The 18,064-nt window shown below is 33.7% G+C and overlaps 3 protein-coding genes across 4 annotated transcripts; 2 read left to right on the top strand and 1 right to left on the bottom strand.

Moving 5' to 3' along the window:
- Window positions 1-901: 901 nt before the first annotated feature.
- Window positions 902-7,708, bottom strand: LOC105331518 (NFU1 iron-sulfur cluster scaffold homolog, mitochondrial). The gene is made up of 8 exons (XM_011433746.4): window positions 7,579-7,708; window positions 7,408-7,490; window positions 3,717-3,852; window positions 2,662-2,728; window positions 2,364-2,478; window positions 1,690-1,793; window positions 1,243-1,377; window positions 902-1,123 (listed from the first exon to the last, which is right to left on the bottom strand). The coding sequence occupies exons 1-8, from the start codon at window positions 7,641-7,643 to the stop codon at window positions 1,040-1,042; spliced, it is 789 nt and encodes a 262-aa protein (XP_011432048.2). The 5' UTR covers window positions 7,644-7,708; the 3' UTR covers window positions 902-1,039.
- Window positions 7,709-7,777: 69 nt separating this feature from the next.
- Window positions 7,778-10,139, top strand: LOC117684141 (UPF0728 protein). Its single transcript, XM_034455025.2, has 4 exons — window positions 7,778-7,906; window positions 7,991-8,091; window positions 9,477-9,596; window positions 9,898-10,139. The coding sequence occupies exons 2-4, from the start codon at window positions 7,998-8,000 to the stop codon at window positions 9,960-9,962; spliced, it is 279 nt and encodes a 92-aa protein (XP_034310916.1). The 5' UTR covers window positions 7,778-7,906; window positions 7,991-7,997; the 3' UTR covers window positions 9,963-10,139.
- Window positions 10,140-11,646: 1,507 nt separating this feature from the next.
- Window positions 11,647-18,064, top strand: LOC105331520 (FAD-dependent oxidoreductase domain-containing protein 2). 2 transcript variants are annotated; one of them, XM_011433747.4, is made up of 10 exons: window positions 11,647-12,174; window positions 13,938-14,121; window positions 14,337-14,474; window positions 15,136-15,266; window positions 16,116-16,236; window positions 16,432-16,662; window positions 16,838-16,998; window positions 17,093-17,258; window positions 17,438-17,679; window positions 17,770-18,064. In XM_011433747.4, exons 1-10 carry the CDS (start codon window positions 11,976-11,978, stop codon window positions 18,012-18,014), a joined length of 1,818 nt encoding a protein of 605 aa, XP_011432049.3. In that variant the 5' UTR covers window positions 11,647-11,975; the 3' UTR covers window positions 18,015-18,064. The 2 variants fall into 2 exon arrangements, with proteins under 2 accessions (XP_011432049.3, XP_019924187.3); XM_020068628.3 differs by having other exon boundaries at window positions 13,895-14,121.

The following is an 18,064-nucleotide window of genomic DNA, read 5'->3' as shown; positions in this document are numbered from 1 at the left end:
GTAACATTCTAGCCTTTTTTTCAGTCTTCTTGGGGAAAATGAGCATAAATTGAGACGACAATAGGTCACACTGAATTGCAAAATACTGATTTCACGGGAATTTAAAAATATATTAATTTAAAATATAAAACTGTAAAATCAGACAGCTACATTGGTCCCCTATACCTGGATATCAAAGCTATCACACAGGTGTATACTAATAGTATTAATACAAGCAATGCGTTCTACAGTTCAATTTTCGAAGATCTTAAATGATGTTGAAATATTATATGGGGGTTGATTGTATTTAAGGATATACACATCGTCGGAAACCCATGCGAGACTGGTCGTGGGTTTCCGACGATGGGATACACATCGCCCAAATATTTTCCTTTGAACTCGTTAATAAAACAATGTGTAACAGTAGCAATGGTTTATTACTATTACGATCATTTCTACAATAAAATCAACATAACAAAAAAAGCGGGCACACATTGCATACAAGCAATCGTCTGTGCACCCAAAGTAAATAAATATCAACCCTTGGGGTATTTACAAATAGAGTGGAGCTTCTACCAAAGGAAAGCGCCATTGATGGTAAAAGATCTGTAAAGCATAATGTTTACATTGGTTGTAAACCATTCCAGTTATCAGAAAAATCAGAAACAAAAAAATAATTACTAAAAACTTATTTTATGTTTTTTAACTTAATTTTTGAATCTTAAGTTTATAATTCTAACTAAATGTTCATTCCTGTATTCATTTGTGCTACATTCTCGTCTTAAAACCTTTAAACAGTTAAGACAATAATTTCAAATTCGTTTATACAGAAAAAGAATAAATACTACATTAATTTGTTCCCCAAACAAAAGGTAGGGTAGTTAATCAACACAGTATTACAAATGATTACACCAACAAGTAATGCTAAAATCGCCATTTATTATTAGGCGAAAGCACCCGAAAGGAAGTCAAATAACACAGACGGCTGTCTCACAATATCATCACGTGTCTCACAATATTATCACGTGTCTCACAATACATCACGTGTCTCACAATATCATCATGTCTCCGGCGACTTTTCCTCCAGCGATTTCTCTAACTTTTCGAATTCTGTTTTGTTGACGTCATCTACCTCATCTTCAATCTGTGAAATTTGGTAAAATATTGCCATCAGATAAAATTAAATTTGCTTAACTTAGAACATCACAATGTTTGTAAAAGTGTCAATGTACTAAGATTTTAGAGACGGCCGACAACTAGTACCTGTTCCACACCCATCACTTCCGGTATGTAGAACTGCAGCATGTTTTGCACGCCGTTCTTTAAGGTGACCACAGAACTGGGACAGCTCGTGCAGGAGCCCTGCATCTTCAGCTTCACAATCCCGTCCTCGAAACCCTGACCCACGAATAAAAAGCAAGTCATTTTAGACCACAAGCCATAAATAAAATGTGTAGCTACCAGAATAGAATGCATGGAAGTATCTATATGAGAGATACTAGTATGAGTTAAATGTATCATGTAGAATTGTAGTTTCTTCAAATGGAAGCTACACATATACATGTAAATATTGTGTTTGTTGTAGTATCTAGATTTAGATTATGACGAGAGAGCGGAAGTTTCTTCAGAATGAAGCATGTATGCATTAGTGACAGTAAATACTGTAGTTGTAGGTGTTAAACAGACAATGAGTATAAGACAGGCGTGTACCATGTAGACAATGTCCCCGCCATCCTCCTGTACCGTGGGCCGGATACGTGTGTCCAAGAGTTCCTTGATCATCAACACAGTCTCGTCATCATCCGGGTCGATAGCTATACATATACAGCATGGAAACCATGAGAGATCAAAAATACAACCAATTTCCTTAAAATTAACCTTATGGCGATTGTCTCTGAGCTACGATGTTATCAAATCGTTATTCTTTATAGCCATTCTTCAAATTTATTAACTTTACTTCGATGCATGTTGGCGTTGGATGTTGCAAACATTATTACACTAGGGTGTTATCTAATAAATTAATGATCAGATACAGAAGGAGAAGGAGACTGCCATTGCCTGTAAATTATTTCACAGAATTTGATCTCATTAACTTGAAAGTATTACACATCATCCTAAGTAGGCGTGATCACATTACAATACTAATAGAACATGACAATAGGACAGCGTGTTTACATAGTGTATGGCAATTAAGGGATTAAACGGGATTATTCTGCACAATGGGATTTAAATTAAATTTATCTCATGAAATTTGACAAAACATCTTATTAGGTTTTCCCATTATTATTTGCATCTGTTGAATAATACAAAATTCTCTCCATCCCCCCATCCCCTCCCCAGCATGACACGTGACAAGATTTAAAACTGTACAAGCGATTAATAACCTGTGTCTGCGGAGGGTTGTTCGTCCGTCAGAATGGGTAAGTTACTGGCGAAGAAGTCCATGATGGTGGCGTATATATCTGGCTTCATAACTTGCCAGTCCAAATCATCGTCAGCCTGCACAAAATACAATCAATTAGCATGCAATGGAACCCTTTTATTTTTTCATATACAAAGTTTGAACAACATTTTTCCGATTGTCTGAAGCCCTGGTTCCTTCCGATGGTCGAGCTGAAGGCTAACCGCGGTTTGCAGCGATCAGTTGTTTGAAGGCTTAAACAATGTTAAAGCAGTACTTACTTTTGTAACTGTGATAAAATCAGGCCCGAAGAATACTCCTTTTACGCCATCAATTCTAAATAAAAGCCTATAAAAACAAATAAATCACAAATTTAAATTCAATTCTTATTAAAGGCATACAACTACATGTTTATAAATTATTTACACACCTACAGAAGTCGTTAAGGAATTCGCAATTTATTTTAGTTTATTGAAAATCAAATGAACATACTTTTTTAACTTTCGTGTATATACTTATACATGTACTAATTTCTCTAACAAACATATATTTTTGAACCCTTTAAACTTCTAACAAATTCCAAATATCTTATAAAAATGTGTCCTTGGATATAATTTGGATCTGTTTTAAAGTATCGTATCTTTAATAAATCAGTGTGGCGTACGAGGGGAAAAGTTAGGTCGTTCGCGTAAACTTTAAATGCGTAAAACGCACAAAAACGACAGTAAAGAGGCACAATTATTTGACAATGCCTTATTCCGCCTGTGTTTTTGTAAAGTACTTTCAATTGTTCGTATCATTTTCATTCTGATCTCCATTTTGATACATTTTAAACAGAATGCCAGAGTTAGACAAAAACTAAGCCTGACATAAAATTATTACTGTCCGTTCCATGGCATCTAATTATTACACATTATACCAGAACACTCCGGAAGTTTTGAATAGTTAACTCTTACTTTCCCCTTTATCTATATTTTCCCCTTTTTTCATTGTAGATAAATAATAGTAATAACTGAGTTTAAGAAAACCTTGGAAAACCGACGCGATGCTTTCGATTGTTCGATTACCAGATTACGTTATCACTATATTTTGACCATCAAAATTGCTATGTGCCTCATGAAATAATTTTTGGTTGTTTTTTTTTTAAATCTAAAAACTGTGGTCGAGTTTCGTTGATTATCTAGGAACGTGTCACTGGGTAAGACATTACATGCGTACTGTAAAAATAGAATGAAGTACAATCATCTTTGACAAAGAAAACCCCAACCAACGTAAAGTTTAAAGTCTCATCTACTTGTACAGTATAAGATAGACCATTAACTTATAGGACACCTACTTTGCTAAGGGAGAGCATGCTGATGACTGGGGATTCGGAAAGTCGATTGTTCCGGACTCCAGAACCTGAACTCCCGGAACAAACTTCAGACTGTTGGGGTTGGGAGTTTCCTGGGTCTGGATGAACATGGTCCTCACTGGGGATAAAACATACACTACTGACAGACATGACTTGATTTTTCACTTACAATTCTACTTATATACAATATACCGGCATTGAACCACACGGTCTATGCTTCTATGCTCTCAACAATCCTATTTTTGAGGGCGATGATTTTATAGACGACAATAGTCATCATAGCAATGCAGAAACAACTTCTTGCTTTATTTAGTTAGTACACATGAATAACTTTTATATACATGCAAATGTATAAAACAGCTATTAATCAGAACTTGGTCATATATTATGATTTTATATAATAAGCTTTGTATAAAATCGTATAAAATTTTGAAAATTGATAGCAATTATGCCTTTTCCTTAGCTAAGCAAATTAATGTTTTCTTAAATATGTTTGCAACCATAATATAATATTATAAGAATGGTGATGCAGCTTACTGTCGAAATATGTACAGGGCTAAAAAACAATATGAACACAGAAAAAATGACACGCTGTAAGCAAGTAAATGAACATATTGAATATATGGACTTTTTAAAAGTCAGGACTTTTCAATCTTTTTTTTTTTTAATGATACTGTCAACAAGTTTTCTATTTCAAAAATTAGTTAAAACACTAAATAATGAATCGTCCAATACTGTTGCTTTTAATAACAGCTCTTACTTTCCCAAGAAAGACAACTCTAATGTGTAGAAACCTACATTTTTACATTTTCGAATATTATGTTCACATGTATTACATAAACTTTCTTGAAATATCTTCATTATGCAGGATGATTGTTCTCTTAAGAATTACAAACTTCAGCTTCAAGCAGCATATCTTCAGAGGCCCCCAAACAGCATAACTTCAGAGACCTCCAAGGGGCATAACTTAATAAAAGCCCTTAAAGGGGCATCCCAAGTCCACCATCAGAGTATCAAACTGAGTCTACTGGACAACCATAGGACCCCCCCCCCCTAATCAAGACAACTCAACCACAATAAAAAGAACAATTTGCCCCATTACAAAAAAGATTCCTTAAAATCTAATAAGACTTGCAATTGGTGATTCTATGTGTATTGTGTATTTCTTTTATGATTCATAATGTAACAAAGCTTAAAGCTTCATTAAGTGAAATAATTTAAATGGCATACCCAGATTAAAGGTAATAAAATATCATAACCAAGCTCTAATCTAAGTACCAGTAAGTAAATCAATAAGTTTATGATTGATTGCCACCACAGCTTAAGAGCTTGAAATCTTGCTCATCTTTCTATGTGCATCGTCAAAAACCATCTATGGTCCCCTTTGACCCCTTGCATATAGACTGAATCAAATACTGACACCAGATAGCTCAGTTGTAAGAGCACCTGACTAGAGAATTCAGGGGGTCCTGGTTCGAATTCTGATCTGGTCTGTCATTATTTCTCCCACCCTATTACATTTGGTTGTCGTACCAACCCCTAAAACTGACAGGTTAACTCCTGTCAGGTGACGAGCCTTGGGTGATCGAATGCTGGAGAAAACGAACCCAGGAGAAAACGTACCCAGGAGAAAACGTACCCAATTTATAGGGTACGTTTTCTCCAAGAGAAAACGTACCCTATAGAAATAATAAATAATGGTTTTCATAGATATTCTTAAATTAAATAAAATAAAATATACAATGAACATTTGTATCATTTGTTGCTGTAGTTTTTAAATGCATAGTCACCATGTTCACGTACTTAAATTATTAAGACAATAATTTGTAACATACACGAACGTGGCCTGAGCAGTTTAATTAGTCGACAATTAATCCACCATAAACGAAACTGTTAAATAATTAGTTTTTATTGCAATCTCATTTGGAGAACTAAATGATGAGTATCTCAAGAAGTCGATATCGCGTTTTTTAAAACATTTTTTTGAAAATTATATATAAAACAAAGTTGCTTAATAAAACCTAGTCCAAGTCTTTTAAATATTTGTTTCATTCATATATATGGAAACTACTACAAGATGTAACATTCAACAGTCAATTTGCTTCCGACGCCAGTGACATGTATAATGTGTGGAGAGTGAATATTTCTACCTCCTGCGCGGGGAGGCAGTACATAATAATAACTCCTCAGGTATTTAATTTATTATCACTATAATTAAAATCAGGGGATCTCGCCTAGAGAAACTCAAATCGGTAATGCTAAGGCTAAATGGATAATTAGAAGAAGTAGACTGATAACACTTTATGACAGGTCATTATTTTGTACTAAAATAAAAGTTGCTACAATTATTATAAAGATATCATTATAAAGATATCATTCACAAAATGAATATATTTCTATACATCTATGCATTGAAATATGCATTAAAGTAGCATTTGAAAATTATCTAAAATGTCCAAATTATAAAGTATTAAATTTATTTATCTATGAATTTCTTACATTTCTGTATATTTATTATGCAAAATAGTATTTAAAAGTATTAAAAACTATTAAGTAGTATAATTATGATTTTTATAGGGTACGTTTTCTCCTGGAGAAAACGTACCCTAGAGATTGGGTACATTTTCTCTTGGTTACGTTTTCTCCTGGGTACGTTTTCTCCTGATACCGGGTGATCTTGGAGGGTGAAAATCATTTAAGAGGAAGGAGTGGGACAGTCAGGTTGGTTCTATAATTTTAAACCTGCTTAAGCACCTAGATAATGAAGATCACTCTCCTGTGTCTGAAGCTAGCACTGTGATTTATTTACATCGCTAAATCAACCATGCAAGTTTGAATAAGAAAGTACTATTATTAACATAAACAGGTGACCTGCTCCAAAATCCCTAATCTCTATAAGCATCTGAAACCTTTGGCTCAGATTCAGCACCCAAGCCTATCAAGTGCATCAGTATCGTAACATGCATCATCCATACTCCAAAAACCTTAACCTCCTCCATCATCTGAAATTCATAGCCCAGATTTAGCATCAAAATCTTGTAAGTCCATAAGCAGGTCCAGATGCACCAACAATGTTAGTTTAGTGAAAATAAGACAATCAATAACTTAGATACAAGACTTGCTCCAAAAACTTTAACCAGATCCTGACATCGATGCTAATGCAGAGGGTATAGCATGAGCTCCCCCGACTTCATCTCAGTGAGCTCAAAAGAACCATCAACATGTTTATAAGAAAGTATGTGGAAGTAAAGCAACAGCATCATTAAAATGTTGCCTGAAAATATTATTGGTATCAAGGACATATGCTTTGTGTTAGGAAATTATCGGTAGGTAAAATAGCCCAAAACTAATGCAAGTTTTTGTGTTCCATAAATTGCAGATATTTTGTATATGAGGCTTTGTAGCTCTATTAAGGCATATCAAGTCAAATTTCCACTAAGAACTGAAGATCTACACCCACAAAAGTACATGGGGAAACGTATAAATGTATGATATCATGATTATGTAAGTAAATGATTCAGTAAGTAAAATTGTAATGGATGATGAAATATAACCCACTCTTGGGCCAATTTTTTTCATGCTGTTTCCTCTTCTATCAGCTTGGTTTTCAGCATGTGATTTTTTTTACATCATATGACAACACAGTATTACATTAAGACTAATAAATACTTACCAAAAGCTGACTGTGTCTTCCATTTTAAGAAATCTTTCTTCTGTCTTTGTAAAGTTGCAATACTTCGAGAATAGGATAATACTCTGTAAAAAAAAAGAGAGACTTAAATCTTTATTAAATCATTATTTTATACTTGCCATTCATATTAGACAACCAGAACAAAGAATCTACCTCTTTAACCCTGCTTTCCGAAAGAGAGACACGGAGAGATTGCGTAAAATTTGTCTAGACGCCATTTTGAAAGGCGCGCAGGTGCTTGTCAGCTCGTACACAGTACCTTCATTATTGTGAAAAATTAATTTTCAATTAAATTGCCCATTTTAATTAACACAGCTTGATTAATTATCTCCTAATAATTTTAAATAAATATGATATAATACAATTACAAAGTTTTCACCGAGAAAATAACTATACAGAGTCAATTTCCGGAAAAGTATCAGAGGTTTTTTATTTACCGTTCATTAGTTAGTTCCTGGATACATAACGCTTTAAAGAAAGGGTAAGTTGACTCTTAATTTTTTTCACCTATGTTAAGTATTAATTTATATGTTTTGATTAACATTATTATTAACATTTTTACCAGCGTAAAAATGCCACAGAATGCCAGAGCCTTGATAGCCTTTGGACCCTACGAGGCTTGCTACTTGGTGGAACACAGAAAGACTCGGTTACAGGGTCTAGAAAGTAGGTTTATTGGTATTTATATTCTGAAAATACAATAAATAAAATGTGTATTATATCTAAATAGTATATTTAACGGCGCTACCGTTAGGGCGAGTATGAATTGAATTAAATACACACAGGTAGCTTTAATTTACAATGTATATCTTTCAAATGTTAAATAAAAATATTAAAGCGTTGTTTACCAAATGGATGCAACACATGATTAAAAAAATGAATAAAAGTATTTTACATATCAGTATATATGTATTAACATTAATGTTTTACTGTTTGGCTGTCGGGAGGGCGAAGCCGATAACATGATCACAATGTCATGTCACCATCCGATTCATTAGAAACGTGCACAGTGGGTTAGACCCCCTATTTATTTATTCATTACGCTAAAGGTTGTGTGCCCAATCTAGACATAGTGACATCAGGCTAGAAAAGCAGACATCACTCGACAATTTTCATCAATGTAATAATGCTCCGAACAATTTGCCATGAAAATATCATGAAAAGTACATCATTCAACAAAACAATCTAAATGGAAAGATCTGTCATACAAGTGTGATATATTGTATCTTTTAGGCTTAGTGGTAATTAAACTACTGAGTATTCAGTATTGGTCAACACTTTCATTTTCAAACTGTAATCAAACTTAAAGATTGACAATTAAAATATTAAAAGTCACTTGCATATTATTATTTTTTAAAAATGGTTGTTTTAAAATTCAGCATTATATACTGCTATAATCATAACATTAAAAATTTTCACCAAACTTTTCTTCGTTGAAAAATTATTAATGAAGAAAATAATTAAGGTGGCTCGACACACCAATGCATACTTTGATGGATGGATAAAGAATCTTTTTATTGAAGATATTCTTTAAACCTATGGATGAAAACTGCAAATAAATTGTCACTTGTGTTAAACAATTGCTATAGAAAAAAATATTTCAACAAAAAATTGAAACGAAATAGTGAAATAAGAGAAAAATTGAAAAATCTTAAATTCGAACTGACCCCTATTGTAATTTAACTGATCCCGAACAAAATCAAATAAAAGTAGAATGTATTCAGTTTGCAAAGATAGCATGATGGGTAGGGATTTCTGCTATATTTATGCGATATACATTAAAAAACTAATTTTTTAAATTCTCAATTGCATAATATAGAGGGTTTTTTTTATTGATGCCATTAAACTTTTTTATTTCTTTTAAAAGCCATTTCCTACTCGCAACCTTTTTTTCTAGATATTGAAAAAAAACAACTAAATTAGGCATTATTTTTAAAAGTTTACATATGTTACTTGGGAATTATATAATTGAAACCAGTTATCAGCTGGTAGACTTAATTCAAAAATTTACATGGATTGCATTGTAATCATTCCTTTCCTTGAATTTGCAGCAGTCCTGTTTAAAGATGGCCACTCTGTGGAGTTTGAGGAAATTGACGACTGGAATGTGGCGGAGATCTGGGTCAACGGACAATGTGTGTTCAAGTGTGACATCAGAGAATTAGATTATGGTAGGTAACTCTCTAATAAAATTAACATTTTTCATTTATCTAGTGAAGACTGCCTTTGAAACTGAACATGGTTCTTAATTGTGCTCAAAATGGACAGTTTGCTTTTGGATTAAACCATTTAAATTTTTGTAAAAAAAAAAAAAAATTGTAAATTTGAAATTAAAAGTTAGATAATGAACAGTGAAATGAATTTTGGGCCAAGACATGTAAATCTCTGTTCTTGTAAAATTGTTTGATTTTCTGTATATTTTTTTTTGTATTTGGAAATAATAGTATTTTTTTTAATTTCCTTCATTCACAGGGGGTGATGGAGACCTTGATCCATTATGCAAGAAAGCACTAGAGGCTGTTCGTGGAGCATACTAAGTGATATGCTTGTCTAATAATGTACATTGTATATGTTTAAATGAACTGGTGATGAATGTGTGCAAGTCAATATTAAGATGTTAATCATGTTGTTGAATTTTTTTTATGTACACATGTAAATATTTCATTTAACACACCAATTATTCCCATTAAAATATTTTGGCTACATATACTACAGTGAACTCTGTTTTTCATCATATAGAGTATACAGGTTGTTCTTGTTAATATTGAACTGTGTTACAAAATACACAGTATTTGATCATTGCAAACAGAGGAAGCCAATTTAACCATGAAGAGTGTTGATGTTCTGCAGAAAATTAAAATTATTCCACTTGGGATTGATTGTTCATGCTTCTGTTAGGACTGTGAATGTTAATTTTGATGAACTGTGTACAGTTGGGGGGGGGGGGGGGGGGGGGTTGCATCTTTGCTAGCCAAGGGTTTACTTGTAGAGGAACAGAGTGGATGGTAAACCCTTGGCTAGCGAAGATGTCCATCCTTGGCAAATATATATACTCATGATTGTCATTCATACACATAAATCTTCATTAGAAGTTCTTATTAGGTGAAAATACCATCTACTAGGAAGTGTGAATGATTATTTTCAGCCGTCTACCCACCCCCACTGATTACAGTAGGAAATGTTTTGGAACATATTATTATTGAATATTTACTTTTGCAGTCGAGTTAAACAAGTTCTTAATGGCCTTTTTAGATAATGAAAAATACATTTCAAATCTTCTTTTACCGTAAGAAATCGTATTAACACTGCTAAGGGATAATTAATTATATGCTCTATTGTTTCACAATGCTGTGATTAAAGCGAATCATTTTTTTTAAAATTGTGATTACAATCTTGATTCAGGTTCAATATTTTGCTTGAACGAGTGTGTACCACTTCCCTGTGAAATTTGATAATCGATAAAAAAAAAACCTTTTGTTTTGTAGACAGTTAATCAATAATTAATTAATATTTTGCGGGGCATCATTAATAAAGATTCATTTTCCTCCTCCTACATCAGTTACAATGCGGAACAAGTGGAATTGATTTAAATGTCATTAGTGAACTATGTAAACCTTTCTGTCTACAACAATTCAAGTTGACGGTGATGGGGTAAAATGCTGCGAACCAAATTAACACCATCTGAAGAACTTTAATTGGCAATTGACCGGACGCATCTTGCTGCTCATCTACCTTAGAGATTACGTAAATACATTATATCGGGATTATGTAGGTGTAATTCATTAATATTATCATAAGAATCGGTTTTATTTATCTTATTGATTTAACAAAAAATGAAGTAAAGATTTCTCTATCATGAAACTCATGTTTTATTAAAAATATTTACTTTTAAATACGACGACATTAGTAAAAATTATATAACACATTTTGGCAAAAAGGCGAAAAAAATATTAAATAAACTACAACTGCTTTCAGGGTTTTTTGGCGTGTGTGTGTGTGCATGTTTGAATCTTTCCAGAAAGGAGAGAAAAATTCGCTAAGATGTATATGCCTGGATTTTGTGACAATTATAACTGAATCCTTCAAAATGTCAAAGCAATTGCGACCTGATCAATCTATTCAACGTAAGACAAACTATCATTTGAAAATAATTTGGCTGGTATCGGAAATTGCCGACTGTAATATTTAATGCCACGGCAGCTGTGTCTTTCTGCTGGAGACAACAAAAACTATCGACAAAGCTAGATCCACTTCTCCTGTACTCCTCGGCAAACCATTAGGATAATTAGTTGCGGGGATCTTTGAATGGTTTGGTACAAATTACATGAGGATCGCTGGATAATGATATACAAAATCATTAAACTTACACAATGCTATCTGAAGTTATACTGATCTCTCGGTTATGCAATCATTTTAACTTGATACTTCTCCGATGAAGTGCCGGAATTTTATTTTATGAAACAGTGAAAAAAAAATAAGGTGTTATCTAAAGAAGGAACCTGCAAATCAGAGGGAAATAGCGAAAAAAAGACAGAGGCTTGAACCCTATAATGAAATATTCTGATACAACAAGAATGGAGTATAGTTTTGGATTCATGTTCGTGGGATTCTTGTTGGTGACAGGGAGCGCGTCCCCCATAGAACATGATTACTGTGTGATAGGCGCCGGACCCGCGGGACTACAGATTGGATACTTCCTACACAAGGCACACAGAAATTATGTCATACTGGAAAAATCTTCATCAGCAGGTAGAATTATACTAATCTAGTTTATTAGTCATATTGAATTAATTTAATTATTTTCTAACAATGCTTGTGGCAAGAAATGCGTTATTTTCTCAATGATACACAATAATCAAAAGTTTTGTGGGTTTTTTTTATCCTTTGCCTGTAAAATTTGTGAATCAATTTTGACAATACGCCGTTTCTTTAGCATTATATCTGTTATATAAAAAGAATAAAATTAAATATAATTTATTGAGAGAAAATGATATAGGTAAGTTTACTAGTATTCTAAAATTGTATGAAACATTTTATATATTTTTTTAAATACTAGCTCGTATAAGTAAATTAGTGGGGGCTTTTTTTTTTAAATTGACAAACAAGTTCAAGTTCAAGTTCATTTATTTCACTCATAACATATAATGTTACATGAGGTGCAAAGGAATTATATACAAAAGTATAAGAAAAACAAGACAAACGTGATACTTTTATAAAAATCAAGATGCTTTCATAAGAAAAGATTACTCCCTCAAAAACTTATAATTACGGATCTTCTGCCAATCAAATAATTTTTGAACACAGAAGTGTGAAATTATCACATCAAATTTCTAACATCTCCTTTAAGTTACATGTAGAAAGCAAGCCTGTCACAAAAAAATGTAGTTTAAGACCTGAAAGTGTTAGGTCTTTTCCTGTATAGTGACTCCGCACTATGAAAAGGACAGTTGTAAAAATGTCTATCTATCTGAGTTGGAAATTAAACACCTGTCTACAAGATGTTGTAAGGACTCTGTGTTGGAACCCCCGCACGCTAATAAGTTGCCATCTTGGAACCCGAGAATCGGTTACCATTGGAATACCACGTGCCCCTAAATGTCCCCTATGCTAACCATCTTAAAACTCAAGTTGAACTTTATTTCTTTAATCATGGGAGTTTTCGTTCATCATGTAAAAACAAGTTCTCGATCTTCTCTTTAAAATTATGTAAAATTGGATATAGGTATCAGGTTTCAGTTTCCAATGATATAATGAAAATGTCAAGTATTGTTTCATTTTCTGCAAAATTCAGTTTCCAGTTTCCAATGATATAATGAAAATGCCAAGTAATTGTTTCATTTTCTGCAAAATTCATTCAAAGTTTTAAAATACAGGGGGAAAGATTTATTAAATCTTTCATGACGTCATAATGGTTGTAGCACCAAAAAGACCCTCTGGAATCATATACTAAATCATATACTAAAACGTTTCCGATCCTTCTTTACAGGCTAGCGGCACCGCAATTTTATGCTTAGAGCCATTTGAGCAAGAGCTTGGATTTTTGGTGTGATTTTACCATCTAGTTCTTTAATTTCATCAAATCAGACTGTCAAATATTTACCTCTTTTCTTCTAATTTGCTAAGAGAAGTTCATTAATATTCATTGATTACAAAAATCGGAACTGTTTTGCCAAGATCTGCTCTGTAGTGTGAAATTGACGCTATTTCAACTGAAATACATGTACATGTACATCCCTGGAGGATGTCAGACAAACGTGTCATTGCGAATGCGTTCAATGTATTTACATGTACATATAATATAATTAGCCAATGACTGACAATTAACCATGAGTACACCCCGCCTTCATCAAATCGGAGTTTGCCACGAAATGTCTAAAGTCCAAGCTCTTGTTAAAAGTCGGCTCTAACGCCTTGTGGAAAAATAAGTTAAATATCATTTCAAAACGGTTGAAATTTTGTTTTCTCACAGTCGATTGTCAACCAACTCAACAACCATTTTGGAATATTTCCAGGGTCATTCTACACTAAATACCCCATTCACAGGAAGTTGATTAGCATCAACAAGATTTACACGGGGCGGGACAACAAGGAGTACAATCTACGTCACGACTGGAATTCGCTCCTTAGTGACGACGACCGGATGTTGTTCAAACAGTTCTCCCGCCAAATGTTTCCGCCAGCAGATGTCATGGTTACGTTCGTATCTATAAATTGCTTTATATCCCATTTATTTTTAATCTTTAATGAAGGAAAAGACATTTTAAATGACGATTAATGTACCCCAGCCTCAACTGATAATATAAGGAGAAGATCCATTTTTACAAACGCTCTCAAAATTTTAACGCAAACTAAATCTTAGAAACTAATGAAAGAAGAAAGTAGTTACAATTGCCTATATACTTTTCATGCAGGTACTTGGATTCTTATGCTCGCCATTTTAACCTTACCATTCGTTACAACACAGAAATATCAGATATCCATTCCCTTCATGGATATGCATCTACGAAAATTGGCATGAAGGATCAAAATGGAAACAATTATTTGTGTCGGTAAGGTGGAAGATAAAAGCTATCAAAATGTGTATATACATGTACACAAGATACATAACTGTATATACATGTATACATTTATTCGTTGTTGTTGTTCTTAAAGGGACTTGGACACGATTTGAAATGAACAATTTCATTTTTATTTTTTATGTATAAAATGGTTTACTGGTGCATTTTAAAGGATTGACTAAAATATTGATTGTTAAAGTCAAGTTACAAGCGAGATATAGAGGTAAGAATTGATTGTTATGTAAACAAAGCTCCAGTCTTATAGTTGTTTACAAAAATGTAATGTAGAGAATTACCATTTCTTAGACAAAATGACATGTAAAATACAATTTAAACTAATTTAATATATTCATAAATACTAAATTAACAAAAGAAAGATACGTTTGATTGAAATTTACACTAATACAACACATATGTAAAAAAATGACAATATTCAAGCTTTGTTTACAAAACAAAGAATTATGAACTCTGTATCTTGCTTATAACATATATTACTTTGAAATGTTGACATAGCATATAAACTTCTATATTTATCAGTATAAACATTAAAAATGGAAAAATAAAATTTGAAAATTTTAAGTCAAATCGTGTCCAAGTCCCTCCGTCAGTTTTCCGTCATTGTAATTTGTGTAAAATTTAATCATTTTTTAAGGGTAACCATTGTGGCCACTGGTATCTGGAAACCTCGTATTCCGGATATTCCCGGACATGAACTGATGGACGGATACGAGGACCTTTCGCTGAACGCTTCAGACTATGAGGGCAAATCAGTCATGATCCTGGGTAATAATTTAAAAAAATGAAAACTTTTTAGTTTTTTTTCCATACAAAATTAACCATCGTGGACATCCCCCACCCCCAACCCCCCCCCCCCCCCAAAAAAAAAATGCTTAACTCGCGCCAGAGGGTGATGTTAAAGGTTTCATTGAATTATTCCAATCCATAATACACTTATGAAAAAAATATTGTTTAATTGTAAAATATTATGGGTAAAGAATTAAATATTCATAATTTTATGAACTTATTAATTATTGTTATATAATCATCTATTGTCATTTTCCTGATTATTTCAAACCAAATTTGGTTAACAATAAAGTCACAAAAGTGGCAGAGTGCAACATACCTATTTGTTATGTGATGTTTTGCTGTACAAAGATGAAAGGCTCAGGTGGTTCAATTTTGAGCGGATAGAGGTTAATTATTTCATGAGTGAGAAATAATGCTATATGCAGTAATGGTCTATTTTGAAAATTATCAATTATGGATAAATATTGTTTATAATTTTCTTTGAATTAATAATAAAATGTGTGCGAAAGAAATATAGTATTATGTTTATTGATATGTTACATAGATTGAAGAACAAATATGTCCATACATGCAAGATCAATGACAAATTTCCATATTTGGACATGTCTTGCGATGACCAATTTAAACGTAACTGTCCAGTAAAACATACCTTATTAATTAGTTGTTGCTGTTACAGTTTTACAGTTGTGTATCTATATTCTTCCTATGATTCTCAAACAACAAAAAACGAAATGAATAAATAAATACATATGTAAATTAAAAATGGTCAGGTGACTTAGGTCAAAAGTGTACTAAAAAAATAAGCGTTCTTTTGTTTGTCTTCAGGTCGTGGAAACTCCGCTTTTGAGACTGCCACTGCGATCTACGACAAGACGAATTTCGTCCACATGGTGGGTAGACATCGGCTCCGCTTTGCATGGGAAACCCATTATGTCGGCGATCTAAGGTATGAATGATACACATATAATGTAGAAAAACAAATAACGAGACAGCTTATTGAGAATCAAAGTAATAAAACAACGTTTGTCTTGAAAAGTTTTTGAATTGTCCAAATTCTCAGATATTAATGAATTTTTGTTCATCATTGGCTTCACACTTTGTCGGATATAAACTCCTCGGAGGGGTTTCTTTTCATTAACAGGGCCGTGAATAACGAGTTGTTGGACACTTACCAGCTCAAGTCTCTGGACGGACTATTGGAGTACGACATCAACGATTACAAGGTGGTCAGGCAGGGCGGACACCTGTACTTGAGAGAGAACCCACCCCCGGGCAGTCAGTGGGAGGAGTACGACAATGACCCCCTTCTGACTCCATACGACAAAATCATCAGATGTTTAGGCTTCCAGTTTGATTCTTCAATTTTTAGAAAGTATGACGGCTCTTTGTTGTGTGTATAACTGAAAATTTGTTTTTCTTATTTCAGCTTATCAACACGCTCACATCGTATAATGCTTGTCATTTCTTTGATAGTCCACATGCACGCTAACTTGATGAGTTAATTAATATAGAATTAGATAGTCTTTTTGCGTTAACTATTATTGCAGAGTGTCTGATGTTGCTTCGAGGCCCTCACAGAAGTACCCATTCATAGACTATGATTACCGATCCCCAGTGGTTGACGGTCTATACTTCACAGGGACTATAGCGCACTCTCTTGACTACAGACAATCAGCAGGGGGATTCATTCACGGTTTCCGATATTCAGGTAATAAAATATTAAACACGTACGGTCGGCATTAATAGCCTATGGGAAACTTCAACCTATTATTAGTACTCTTTTTTTCAATATTTCGTTACAGCACGCGTTCTTTCTAAGATATTAAATTGGCGATACCATCAAGAGAGATGGCCATCGGAGATTCTCCCACTGTCAAACTTAACGACTGCCATCATCAGACGAGTGAACGAAGCTTCCGGTCTTTATCAGATGTTTGCGTACCTAGGAGATATCATTCTCTTGAGCAAGTTAGTATATAGGTTTTAAAAAAAACTGTTTACTTATTCCATTTTAGGTTTCCCTTTTCAGAAAACTTGTTAAGAACATTTTCTCCTGTCGTCTGCTTTCATGGCACTTCAGTGATATTTCAATCACTTTGAGACTGGCTGTCATTACGACTTTTGTGTCTATATGTTCTAATTTGCAGAGATGAATTGTGTGAATACATCGAAGAGTACCCCGTAAAGCTCATACACAAGTTTAGTGAAGTGACGGGTATTGATACACGAAACAAACAGGTGCTTGTTGTTCTGTTACAATATGGCGAGGGTTTCCACGGACCGGAAGAGGATGTGTTCCGGGTAGACAGGGCCGCCACCGACCCCGAGTACGCCGACTACTCGAATTTCCTCCACCCTGTCGTCCATTATTTCCAAGAAATCCCAAAGGGTAGATACAATTTAAATAGTTGAGTGAAGCTAGAAAAATTCCAATTACAGAAGTGTGTTGTACAAACTATGATTCCATTCTTTTTTGCAGAGCAAAATATAAGGAGAAAAAAATGGAGTCATCCCCTACCCCCCGCTGACAAGGTACACCACGTTTTGGAGGACTTCTCCGCTAACTGGGACAGGCCTCTGACCCATATAAAGCCACTGGATGTGTTTTTGAGACGCACTTTGAAAGACCTGTACAACATCAAATGCGCGTCATCAACCAATATGTTTTCTCCGTATTCAATCTCGTCCAAGTCATTGGACTCGCAGCACTGCATTGCTACTTAAACAACATGAATATGTAAATAAAGTATGTGTATTAAAGAAAAAGGCTATAA

Source organism: Magallana gigas, chromosome 7 (genome assembly GCF_963853765.1).
Source record: "Magallana gigas chromosome 7, xbMagGiga1.1, whole genome shotgun sequence".
Lineage (NCBI taxonomy): Eukaryota > Metazoa > Mollusca > Bivalvia > Ostreida > Ostreidae > Magallana > Magallana gigas.
Note: the sequence above shows the minus strand (reverse complement) of the source record. Positions and strands in the feature narration are given on the sequence as shown.

Bases quoted from the DNA above. Each gene is read 5' to 3' on its own strand.
- LOC117684141 (XM_034455025.2), top strand. From the start codon at position 7,998: ATGCCACAGAATGCCAGAGCCTTGATAGCCTTTGGACCCTACGAGGCT. The intron at 8,092-9,476 runs GTAGGTTTATTG...TTGAATTTGCAG, and splicing joins TCGGTTACAGGGTCTAGAAA to CAGTCCTGTTTAAAGATGGC. The intron at 9,597-9,897 runs GTAGGTAACTCT...CTTCATTCACAG, and splicing joins CATCAGAGAATTAGATTATG to GGGGTGATGGAGACCTTGAT.
- LOC105331518 (XM_011433746.4), bottom strand. From the start codon at position 7,643: ATGGCGTCTAGACAAATTTTACGCAATCTCTCCGTGTCTCTCTTTCGG. The intron at 2,729-3,716 runs GTAGGTGTCCTA...TTGTTTTTATAG, and splicing joins GCATGCTCTCCCTTAGCAAA to GCTTTTATTTAGAATTGATG. The intron at 1,378-1,689 runs GTACACGCCTGT...TTCGTGGGTCAG, and splicing joins GCGGGGACATTGTCTACATG to GGTTTCGAGGACGGGATTGT.
- LOC105331520 (XM_011433747.4), top strand. From the start codon at position 11,976: ATGAAATATTCTGATACAACAAGAATGGAGTATAGTTTTGGATTCATG. The intron at 16,237-16,431 runs GTATGAATGATA...TTTCATTAACAG, and splicing joins CATTATGTCGGCGATCTAAG to GGCCGTGAATAACGAGTTGT. The intron at 16,999-17,092 runs GTAATAAAATAT...ATTTCGTTACAG, and splicing joins TCACGGTTTCCGATATTCAG to CACGCGTTCTTTCTAAGATA.